We start from the raw sequence: 13,070 nt of genomic DNA on the forward strand, positions 1-13,070 counted from the left end.
TTATTGCCCTCCAGTTCAGGCTTATGAGCCTCCCAGATGCAATAACCTATTATGTAATTAAGAATGCTGAACCATCTAGGCCTTTGGGCTCATCCAGCAAATTTGGATCTTATCTTAAAATTAATCAAATTATTGCATTAAATTCCAAGCATTAATAGAATTAATATAATGTATGCATTTTGTTCTGTAGGAAATGCCAGGTTCTAAATCTGGGCACAAGTGATCTGTAACTCTTGAAGAACTGAAAGACAGCATTCAGAGAAATAATGCAAGCATATATTAGTGATCAACCCATGCTAAGCCCCCCCCCCCCTCAAGATTTTGCATTTGTCTGCAGGGTCACCAAGATAGACTATGCTGAATGGAGATTAATTCAAATCCTGTTCCCCAAATTATACTGTATATGTATTATCCAACTTCTGTATATTAGCCTCTAGAATTAGCAACATCCTTTAAAAATCTGTAATAGTCAATATAATTTTTGATCACTTCCAGTACTCATCTACCTTCATCTTTTTCAATATTCTTTCAATCTGATCCAACAAAATAGTAGCTAGTTTATGGAAAATTCAGACAAAGTAAAAAGCCTAGTTATGGTAAAGACTGCCTTAAATGGAATAGAATTATCCAGGGGACAGCAAATATATCATTTTTCCCAAGAAAAAGATATACTTGCTATTGTAATAGGATAAATGGTATAAGATAAATATGCTGACTGAAGTCCTAGGAGTTGGTTTTCACTTATAAAGCAAAGCCCAAGTCGCTGCTTTTATTGTCTCATAGCCATATTTATTTTCCCAGGACTTTTAATAATTGATATGTTTCCTGTATGGTCACATGTTGAAAAGCTCTTGAAATTATTATTAAAACCTACCAAGTTGTAGTAGAATATCCATGATATTCTAACGAAGTTTTGACAAATATAGATTATTCTCTTTTTATCAACAGAAAAGGTTATTTTTTAAATATTCTGAGCAGTTTCCCATAAGAAGACAACATCTCGAGGACTGGATTAATGGCCCATCACTTTTGGAATTGTTCTCTCTTCAATTAAAACAAGGGATGGAGACGTTTTTTTTTAATTTCTTTAAAATAATAAAGATAAAAATATGGAATAAGGAAAAGATACAATGCACATTTTAAAAATATTTACTGCATAACACCATGCAGAATTTAACAACATTTACAAACAAACATTTTTGCATTAAAAAAAAGAAGAAAAAACCATTCCTTTTAATAGAGGACTAACTTACTGCATCTTTCTCTGGGTTGCAAACTTTTACCCAGAGGATATGATCAAGAAGCCAATCGATGGGTTTATCTTTGTAGAACATAAGTATGAATTCCACAATCAGACTGAGATCCAAGGACTTGAACATCTTTCCTGAAAGCATATTGGGATAAAAAAACAGAAACATAATCTTAAAAGACTAGCATCTTAACATTTAATAAAACTATACTCTGGATCAACAAAAGATAGCATCCTCCTTACTCCAGGAATTCTTGAAAGACCAGAATATATGTATATTGCATCTAACTTGATCATGTCAAGGGAATTAAGATTCAGCATTGAAACCTTTCTAAAATGCTCTAACGAGTCTAACCAGAAAAGACTTGCAACAGTATTCTCATGCTGAGTGGTTTTCAGATCTGGAAATGGTAGTGGAACAGTCCTATGTTTTATGACATGTGTTAGTTCTTTTCCTGCCTCAGTAGGAGGCAGTAGGTCAAGTTCTGCAATTCCTGGCAATACGGATTTTACAGAAGTAGAAAATGTTTGGTAGATAAAATGGAATCACCTATGATCTAAATAACACTGTATGTGATTATGCTGTCTTCCAGAAGTTATTTTTGCACATTTTTAATTTACATTTTTACACGCAATTTCCACCAAAATATAGGCATTTTTGTATGAGACATAATTCAATTTTGATCAATATTAGGCAAGGCATTGCTGGCCAAATCAATCCAAATAATTTTGAGTAATGCTTCTTTTCACAAGGAAGCAATTCTGCTTATACAATTGTTTCATAAGGATCAAAATTATTTCCTTGTTTGGTTGCACAACAATGCCAATGCCATAACTTACGAAAAGTGGGGACAGGGGCTACAAGTTTGATTCATCCATAAAAGTTGAAGATTAAGAGTAAGTTAAAATCTCTGTCTTCATATCTCCACTAATAAGTATTTACAGGTATAAAAACTTCTTGTTCATTACTGATTTTAACTAAACCCTCCTAGGAACCTTTTCCATCAATAAAAGGTTTGTCACACATAAAAAGCAAAGGTAAACTAGAGATGGTTAGTCTTACTGTATTCCTGTATGTTCTGAGAAAAGATCAGTGTAGTAGATGCTACTCTGTATTTCATTTTTATGCTAAAGTCACACAATTGAGAGCATTCAGGGTCTTTTCTTGTGTTAGCAAACTGGTCTAGAGAAATATTCTTTCCAGTATTACAGGAGCAATACAGGGCTTTGCATTAACCTAAAACAACACCCAAAGCTACATGGGAAATGAGTTTACCAATAAAACCAAGCTGAGAAAACTCCAAGATCATCCATTCTTCAGAAGGTTGCTGCAAAGCAAAGTTCTTCATTGTGCTGAGATAGTTTGGCTTGGCTACAATATCATCTTCTAGCTGCATAAGAGAGAGAAATGCATAGCTGCATAAGAGAGAGATCTTGAACTGAAAACTTGTATGTCACTGAAGGAAAGCTTTCTAAAAAGTGGAGACCGGCTAAAGATGGGCTCTTATTAAGGACAAAAAGACCCTGAATTCCCAACTGTTTTTATTTTCAAGGAATAAAGGAAAATAGCTCAGTGTTGAAAAATCCCAATATGATTTGATCAGACAGGACACTTACTCTGTAGCCATTAAATTAGTTTTTTTTTTTAAACCTATTATCTGAAAACGTATTTTGGCATCAATAGCAGCACACTCACTTCACAATCAGCAGGCTATTGGGAGGGAGTCCTAGCCTTATTCAAGATTCACTTTCTGATGAGCAAGACTGATTTGCTTGGCTTGACTTTGATCTCTCTTTATCGGTGATACTGTTGCACATCAAATTACCACAGCTTTATGATCCTGCTTTGTATTGTATTAATACCATTTAATACCTTGCTATTTTGGCTGAATGCCTCCTAGCTTCTTTGGTTACCAGGTACCTGTTCTCAGTTTTTGGCTGTCTTCCTAATGGTTGAGCCTTTTTGTTCTTTATGTTTATTTATGCTGGCTTTATGGTTACAGCGGTCATGATTAATGTTCGTATGCCTTTGTGGTGAAGACTGATACCTTGAGCATATCCTAATTGTAATAGATATGACATTCCTTTGATGTGTCATTCCTTTCATATGTCATTTCCTTCAAAGTTTCATTTTTTTCTGCTAAGCTTAGATTTTGATTTTATACAGATCTTATAAAAATAAATATATAAAAGGTAAGCAAAATAGTATGTAACAAAAATAATTCCTAAATATTTTACATTCAGTATTTTAACATTATTCATTCATACTTCCTAATAATTTGCCTCTTCAAAATATAACTACAGTGCGTTTCTATGTTTTCTATTTCTGATAACATGCTGGAAGCCACCTGGGTGGAAAAGCACATCCATTTAGTCTTCTCTTTAGTCAACAAGTTCTGTCCATCAGAAAGAGGAATATTTTGGGCCTGTGTAGGTTCAATGCTAATAATAGTCAACATTATTTTAAAACTGAATGAAAACCTTGCCATAGCATGGCTGTATGTGACAGAATGGACAAGACTACAATTTATACGCTTACCACTACATGCTCTATGGATGTGTGCTATTGGAGATAAGTATTTTGGATATGCTATTGTGGAAAATATAGCATTTTTCTGAAACTCAGCCAGTGTACTAGACAATCCAGACTCTAGTTTTTTAAAAAGTGATGAGAATTGCTCATTTGGATTTGTGATGTTGGATACATATTCTATACATACCGGTACGTACCAACATACCTAAAACTTCTTGATTGTATCTAAAACTTAATTAATTTAAATTAATTACCATAGTATGTGTGCTCATATGCTTGGTTTCTAAACATATTTCATTCTGCCATTCTACAATAATTTTTCAAAGGTTAAAAAGCTAAACTTATATTACAGTAAGTGAATCTCATGGGGCCAATGGAAGCTAGAATGGCAAGGAAAGCTCCAAATGTTCCCAAGAAACCTGAAAAAAATTATCAGCCTATAGTAATATCTACTAGGGGCAAATAAAATAGGGAACTAATAGCACTATTTAAACCACCTATAACTAATCTGCAAGCTGAAATTGTTCTTGAGAAACAGTGAGGGTCCCACTATCTCATAGGTTCCCCATGCTCTAGTTCAGAGGCAGAAGCAAGAAAATGAAATTTCCCACTATTAGCAGCAGGAAAGCAGCAGTATTGATCAGAGGTACAATCAAGGAGCTAAAGTTGAAACCTTTCTACTCCATAATTACTCTGAGAAAGATTATCAGAAAAGACTTTCATTTCCTCCACAAAAGGATCCCTGTCAAAACCAGTTTCTCTGCTGCTATTAGCAGCGGTGCAAGAGTGACCTTTTTCCAGGACTCCTAAGAAGGAAGAGGAGACTCTATGTGGGCTCACCCAACAATTATTCACATAGCTAGTGAAGAGTTTGGAAAGAGCAAATCTACCAAAGTGTTGCTCATTAGTTCTTTCCTCTTTACACCATTTGTTCCAATGAATGGACTTTTATCCAAGGTTTTGAGCAAATATTGCCTTCCAGAGTTTTTGAATTAATTTGCCATTTGTTTTGAAACTGGACTGAGGGGAACTATAGTTTTTTTAAAAAAAATATGGCAGAATCTGGGTTGCCTATTCTGGGTTTGAGGCACAATATTTCTTACTTGGAAAAAAACCCAGATACAGACATGAAACATATCCTTTGAGCATCATAAAACTTACCTGAACATAATATATGCCTTTGGATTGTGCATACATCATTAAAAAGCAGTAATCTAAATTCTGTTTAGTTCTCCACCTACAACAGCACACAAAACAAATTACTGTTATTTTGTTGGGAGGCCAGAGGTAGGTATCAGCTACATCTACGGCTACATCTGGCAAAAGATTAATCAGACATAAGAGTTTAGTCAAATATGAAGACTTCTAATTCTGTTGTAAGCCCAGAGTTATAACATTATTTTGGATTTCAACTGACATTCCCATTGCTCCCATTGCTTCCCCCAGTAAGCGATGAAGATGTACTGTATGGCATCAAGAGATTTAAATCTCTCTACTGTGCTAAGTTTAATCATCTGCTCTCCACAACAACTATAATGTACTTCCATAACCTGTCAAGTAAATCCAGTTACATTCATAACATCAGATTTGATCATAGTCTATGTTCCACTGGAGTTATGTAAAATCACAAGAACAATTACTCACCTAGCATTAAAATAATTTATTTGGGTAAATGAGGATTGTTGTTTTTTTAAGTGGAGGGAACATACATACTAGCAAGCACCCAGTGATTATTTACTATGCTTCTTCTGAATGCCATATGCTTTCTTCTAAACAAGTTTAAATACCCATTACAAAGCCATGCTAGCCTAGCATATCACTTTAAATCAAATTGCCTGGAATTACCTGACTCTTTCTTTAGGGTCACCAAAAGATTCTCGCAGCCGGGAGAAATCTGGGTAGAAGTGTGGAGAAGGGGAAATAACCTCTAAAAGACCAGAATGTATTTCATTGGGGAATCTGAGAGAGAGGAAGAGGTAAGGAAAACAATTGTTATTTTCTATAAATAGGAAAATGGAATTTAACCATGGTAATGATTAATAGGCTAAAACCTAAAATGTATCTCCAGGAAATATTAAAATTTTTGAACAAAGGGGTTACAGGAGATGTTATGCTTTGAAAACCCTATTTTAAGTTGAAAAAAACATAAATAAGGATATTTATGTCTTTTAAAAAAAACCCTCCTTGCTTCTTCTTCTCAACTGTAGCTTTCTTGATCCATTGACCTTACTTAGCTGCTGAAATTTAACAAGCCAGATGGAAACAGATGTTAGATTCTTCAGTGATATTCATGGCTCTTTGCACACTGGTTGGTTTGAAAGCTTATTGTTTTTGGAGCTGCTCCAGAATTATTTTTAATGATAACCTCTGCAGATTGCATACCTATTGCCCTGATCATTATACAAGCAATTGAATTGAAAGATTAGGACCGTGATGGTAAACCTATGGCATACATGCCACCTATGGCACAAGAAGCCATATCTGCTGGCACATGAGCTGTCAGCTCCAGCTCCATGCCGGCCAGCTGATTTTCGGCCATTTCCATTTCCGTTGGGCCCGTTTTTCACCCTCCCCAGGCTCTGGAGGCTTTCCTGGGTGAAAACTGCCTCCACTGCCCCCCTCAGAAGAAATACCAAGCTCAGCTAGCAATGTGGTGCATGTGGGAGGGGGTGCATGACAGCACATGTGGGGGGCGCTTTGCATTGTGGGTGCCGGCACACACACGCATTATCACCCACACACTCTCACATTTTTGGCACCCAACTGCAAAAAGATTAGCCATCACTGGATTAGGAATAGGAATAGGAATAGGAATAAGTTTATTTATAGGCCGCCCTTTTCCCTGAGGGGACTCAGGGCGGCTAACAACTTATAGGGAGGGGATACAAACAGTAACATATAACATAACACATAATTAAAAAATAAACAACATTCATTCAACATTCGGGTGGGGGCGGATCAAATCTTTACCCCCAGGCCTGGCGGGATAGCCAGCTCTTGAGGGCTGCGCGGAAGGTCTGAAGGGTGGTAAGGGTACGAATCTCCACGGGGAGATTGTTCCAGAGGGTCGGAGCTGCTACTGAAAAGGCTCTCCTCCGCGTAGTGGCCAGCCGGCACTGGCTGGCAGATGGCACTCGGAGGAGGCCTAATCTATGAGATCTAATCGGTCTCGAGGAGGTAATCGGCAGGAGGCGGTCTCTCAAGTCACCACTTAATAGCGTATTCACTGTGTTAAAACTTTACTGAGTAAATGCAAGGAGAAAACACATGATTTAGGGAGAGAACAAATGATTAAAAACAGGCCAAAGAAAGCATAGTCATTCAGGACTATGGCAACTCTGATTAACCTCTTATACATATACACTGTTATTTTTTCTTCAAGAATTCCCACTCAAAAGGAAAACTCAAGGTTGACTCAGCCTTCCATCCCTCCAAGGTCGGTAAAATGAGGACCCAGATTGTTGGGGGCAATAGGCTGATGCTGTAAACTGCTTAGAGAGGGCTGTAAAGCACTGTAAAGCAGTCTGTAAGTCTAAGTGCAAATCCCACATTTTTGCATTTATGTTCAAACTTGAGCACCATGTCTAATATGCACATTAATCTGGGAAGTGAAGAGAGCTATTGATAAGTATAGTCAAGGATATAGATCTAAACTGGATTGTGTTTGAGTACTGTATAAAAAATCCTTTGGATCCCAAAACAAGGAGAAACCTTTTTAATTAAAAAAAAATCCTACCATAACTCAGGGATTTGGTATCTCTGTCATTGTTGGAAAAGGACGGTAATGGAAGAAGGAATATCTAAACAACTGATACTATTTAAGTTTTCATAAATGTGTAGAGTCCCAAGGACATAAAATTTGAACATTTATTAGAGAACATCATATTTCAATAAAAATGGCAAGCATAACCAAATATATCAATAATATACAACTGTCCTTTTTCAGCTACTATATCAATATAGAGTTATCTATATTTAATTTTGTCTAAAGGAAAGTAGACAAATTGCTCTTCTATTAATGAATTGTTTCTGTTTTAGATTACAAAATACACAATTCCAATATTTTTAAATAAATTATTCTTATGCATTTTATCTGTGACTGAATAATTCAATGAAATCAAGAAAAAGTACAATGGTACCTCTTCCATGAAATGATATCCTAATACAAATATTTGATGTGGTTCTAAGAAATAGAAGATCCAATACAGTGATGTTATATTTTCAAAGTGGCTTTTTTTTACTCTAAAACACATTAAAGGATTTTGAAGTTTTTTCCTTTCAGAAGAAAAAAAAACCACTATATACTAGTATATTATTTTTTAAAAACTAGGATTCATCAGTTAAGGATCAGAGCCATTAAGAAGAAATCATAGTTCGGGTAAGTTCATACATAGAATTACATCAATATAATAATAAGCCCTTGAACTCTCAAGAGGTCCGTAACTTTTTTAATGTCTCAAATATCTAATTTGACAAATGAGTACTACTGCTGAGAGACAAAGAACAGGCTGCCTACATTTAGCCTAATTAAAAAATACAACCCTCCTATTTCCTGCTGATATTCTTGTGCTCCTTTAAATTAATTTTCTTCCTGCAATATTTGATCTGTGACTTCTTATTGCTAATATTGTTTTCTTGCTGCACAGCAATTTCTTTTCCCTCTCTGTGTCATCTAAGACTTGTGTTTCCCCTTCCAGCGCACTTCAGCCTATTAAATTTAAAGAAGATAAAGCAAGCAATTTTACAGGGAGGAGAAAAAGGAAATTGGTAAGTTAATCAAAGGAAAAGTTTGAGGTACTTGACCTCAGCAGGTAGTAGCACCACCCCAATATTATTTGGTTTGGAAAGCTAAGCAGTTTTGGTTCTTGTTAATAATGAATAGGAGACTACCAGAAACAATGTGGTTACACGTTAGACTAGGATCAAGTAAAGCATCCCTAAAGAGGACAAAATAAAACTATTTCCTCTACTGTCACCAAATAAATTACATACATGAAGTTATCAGGAGTCAAGTGACTCAAGGTCATTTTTACTATTAACCAAAAGTACTTAAGAGAGAGTTACTTTCTTAGACCATCACACCCATCAGTGTCTATAACATAGAAATCCTATATGTTTTATTTATTTATTAAACCCATTTATATGGCCATCCAACAAGCAAACAGTGAATCTGGGTGGTGTACAACAAAGCTAAATCAGTTAATAAATACTTTAAAAAGTAAAATAAAATAGATAATAGACAAGGATATGTTAAAAAAAATAGGGACGTGGTGGCAATCAGAAAGGTTGGCAGTTTGGCAGTTCGAATCCCTACCACCACATAATGGAATGAGCTCCTGTTACTTGTCCCAGCTTCTGTCAACCTAACAGTTCGAAAGCACGTAAAAATGCAAGTAGAAAAATGGGAGCCACCTTTGGTGGGAAGATAACAGTGTTCCATGCACCTTCAGCGTTTAGTCATGCCAGCCACATGACCACAGAGACCTCTTCAGACAGTGCTGGCTCTTTGGCTTTGAAACGGAGATGAACCCTGCCTCTTAGAGTCGGGAAAAACTAGCACATATGTGCGAGGGGAACCTTTACCTTTATGTTAAAAATAAATGTCAATTCATAGGTTCACCTGTCCGATGGGGTCTCCAGGCCTGTTAGCATAACTAGGTCTTGAGAGACGTCTGGAAGCTTAACAGTGAAAAGGCCAACCTCAGGGGAGAGAAGATTCTACAGCATGGATGCTACTGAAGAAAAGGGTTCCTATCAAGGGCCCACCAAATGTAGATCCCTAGGTGACAGACCCCATAATGTGACCTTCCTGGTGGATCTGGAAGAACAGGCAGATAAAACCAGGAAAGGAACTCTGCCAAAAAACCCAGTCCCATGACATGAAGGGCTTTAAAAGTCAACACCAACACCTTGAATTGGACCCAGAAACAAACTGCTAACCAATGCAGCTCATAAAACAGAAATGTAAAAAATGTGCTCTACATTTTATACATGCAAACTCATGCAACTACTTATATTGCTGCATTTTGCATCAGCTGAATTTCAGGATATTCTTGAAGAGCAGCCCCATGTACAGTAGATTGCAGTAATCTAACAGGGAGGTGAACCCAGGGTGTGAGTGACCATGAGTGGTTTGTACCTATCTAAGAATGGGCACAACTGTTGCACAAATATGAAATTGTGCAATGGTCCTTCTAGCCACAACTTTCACCTGCTCTTCTATTTTCTTGGTAATGCTGTGCCAAGAAGCAAAATGATACAGAGAGAACAACCAGGAATCACACCGCAAAACACAAGTGGTGGGTTCTTCTGTATTTGAAACCACAGTGCTCCCATCTCAGTTATTATATTTCTGACCACAATGCAGAACTGTAGCTAGGTCATCTCAACTCTCTCCACAATCCTCTTCAAGTTCTGATCTTAGCTACTGCTATTAATAGGCAACTTGCAGAATGGAGTAGTAGTAATGAAGTCAGGGACTCTTCTATTACCATTATCTTCTAATCTTCCCGTCCTCTGATGTCTGCAGCTTCTAATTCCTGCCCATCATCCTTTTCAACTCTGCTAATAATTAAAAAATAACCAACCAGTGTCTCCTTCCAAATCATTTTTAAAAGACCAGGTCAGATGAAGAAACTATGACACTGGAAAAAAAAATACACCAAGAGAAAAAATAACTGTTAAATCAAGGTAGAACTCAGGAGAAACCAGAGATGCAGATCTGATAGGAGCACAGGAGAAAGAATATGATATAATGGAGGATATGGCATCAGGGAGGAGATATTGATGTCAACCAGAATGGAAGTGAACCTTACAGAAAACATTAATTCAGTCTTGAGTTCAGGACTGCTGACTATTATCGCCATTTCATGCTAGGATACATATAAAAAACATAGTTTGCCGTGGGCTCATGTAAATATAAGTTAGCAGTACTCATTATATAGCCTATAACCAGTATAACCAGACATCTTACTTTTCCTAATAATGTTTCCTGACAAAAAGTAATGGAGCAGCAGGGGAAAGATAACTGGATTGTTCCATGACTAATGAAAACTAGCAACTGGTTTTAAACAGTCCAGGAAAAAGTCATGCAATTCAGTCCAAATTACTAAAATAGACTAATAACACAAGTTACGTTATTGAAACATTTTCTATTAAACGAAGAAAAATCCCATACAATGAAATTGCAGAAGAATACTTACAAGCTTTTGATATTTTCTGCAACTCCTGTGGTGTATTGTGGATCTGTCTGTAAGAAAAATTTCAATAACAAAAGACAATAAACAGACCCAGGTTAAGAAGTCATTGATATTGATATTGTATCTAAAATAATCAGTTCTGCTATGCCAAAATTTCTTTGGAAGTGCTGCTTCATATATTTCATTTTAAATCCAGTTAAAGCAAGAATGAAAATATTTGCTAGGCTACTACGTGAACAAACATATCACCAATTGTAGTAATTAAAAAAGGCATTAGATAACAATATACACATATACATCAACTTTAAGAAATTTCAATTTTCTTCAATTAATATAGAAGGCAACCATCCCGATCTAGCTTTCAGACAAATCGAACTATCATTCCCAGCAAGCTGAGCACTATATTCTAATACAGATGGATACCACACTTTGCAGAAAACTGATGCAAAGTAGTTCCTCATTATAATGCCAATTCACACTATATTTTAAGGTGTTTAGTAATAAGCAACAGATTAATGACCTATAAACCCTATATGGTATGGTGAGGATTACGTGCCATCACATCATTGTTGAGTTTTTGTGACTTATATTCTCTATGATGATCCATCCTCAAATTGGTCCTTCAGCATATTCAACAGTGCACGCATCACCACCTTGCTGCTGGCTGCTGTCTCACCTTTTCTTCCATATTTCCCAGTATTTGAACCTTCTCCAGAGTGCTAGCATTTCACATAATGTGTCCAAACTAGGATAATTTGAGCCTGGGCGTTAATGCCCTGAATTAATTTGTTTGATGATCCATTTGTTTGCTTTCTTGGCTTCTTAATTTCCTTACATTCCAGGAATTTTTCAAACCAAAAAAGGTTGAGCAACATGACCTTAAGCATCCCTTTATAACAAAGTCCCTTGTAGACAGAGATAGGAGCTCACTTGTGAATAACAGCAAACAAACACAGAACTCCAAAAATACCAAAAATCTGCTGCTGTTTATTCTTCCCAGATGCTTAAGCATTCTGGGTCTGGGGCAGAAAACAACAGTCTATTTGGCATGTCAGCAGCACTCAAAATTAAATTCTCAAAATAAAATATCAAACTAAGGGAGAAAAATGGGACAGGCAGCAGCAGTTGAAGCTCATTATCCTGCTTTCTACCAGCAGACTCAATGTTTTATAATATCATTGTGTTAATATTGTTCCCATATCGGACTTCTGGTGGTGACGTCGAGACGAGTGTGGGGAAGAAATCAGGGCTCTGACTTCTTATCCCAATCTACACGTTTGGAGGATCCCTTCGGGGATACGCCGATCTTGGAGAGAGATCCAGAGGAGTAGGGAAACCCTAGGATTAATGAGGCAGAGGACGACTGCCCGTTATGACGTGGGGATACCCTTTTAATCCGACGTGCAAGCGTCTGCCTTGTTTCATTGGCGGACTTGAAGTCTCGACAAACTATCTAAAAGAAGAATTTAATCAACTTGTTGTCTCATCAAGTGGATTAGCGGATTGGCTTGATGAGAGAGCCCTATAACCAAGAGGCGACTTGGAGGAGTGAGAGCGACAGATTTTTAGAGACAAAGTCCGGCCCAAAGAACTAATTGGTGTAAGTGAGCGATTGGAGGGGAGACAACAAGAAAGAGCACGAACTGACTCTAAGTCATACAGACTCAAGTAGTGGAAAGAAACAGAGAAAGAAGGAGGACTTGGAGAACTGTGATGTGCTTGAGAGCAGAGGTTGACAGACAGTAGTTAGGAAGAGAAGAGAACAACGAAACAGAAGGGGAAGAGTAAAGACAAAATAAAGAATTAGAAAGAATAATAGGACTGCAAGTGACAAAGAAAGTTAAATATTTTGGAATATGGCTAACTGTAAAGTGCTCAACTATAAAAGAAAATAATTATACAAAATTAGTGCAACAAATAAAAAAAGATCTAGAATTATGGGGGAAACTCCAACTATTATTATTAGGGAAAATAGCAGCGATGAAAATGAATGTACTACCCAGACTATTATACTTATTTCAAACAATCCCCATAAAATTAGGATATTTTTTTTTACTGAATTGAATAAGATTATATTAAAATTTATATG

The 13,070-nt window shown here is 36.6% G+C and overlaps 1 protein-coding gene across 1 annotated transcript in view; it reads right to left on the bottom strand.

The window, feature by feature from the left end:
• Positions 1–13,070, bottom strand: part of MGAT4B (alpha-1,3-mannosyl-glycoprotein 4-beta-N-acetylglucosaminyltransferase B) — a 120,855-nt gene that overhangs the window by 30,362 nt on the left and 77,423 nt on the right. The window contains exons 5-9 of the mRNA XM_032209915.1: positions 10,985–11,031; positions 5,628–5,741; positions 4,944–5,019; positions 2,526–2,640; positions 1,254–1,384 (exon numbers count right to left, since the gene is read on the bottom strand). Coding sequence (XP_032065806.1) covers positions 1,254–1,384; positions 2,526–2,640; positions 4,944–5,019; positions 5,628–5,741; positions 10,985–11,031 — 483 coding nt within the window. The remainder of the gene's footprint in view (positions 1–1,253; positions 1,385–2,525; positions 2,641–4,943; positions 5,020–5,627; positions 5,742–10,984; positions 11,032–13,070) is intronic.

This window comes from Thamnophis elegans, chromosome 2, assembly GCF_009769535.1.
Source record: "Thamnophis elegans isolate rThaEle1 chromosome 2, rThaEle1.pri, whole genome shotgun sequence".
Lineage (NCBI taxonomy): Eukaryota > Metazoa > Chordata > Lepidosauria > Squamata > Colubridae > Thamnophis > Thamnophis elegans.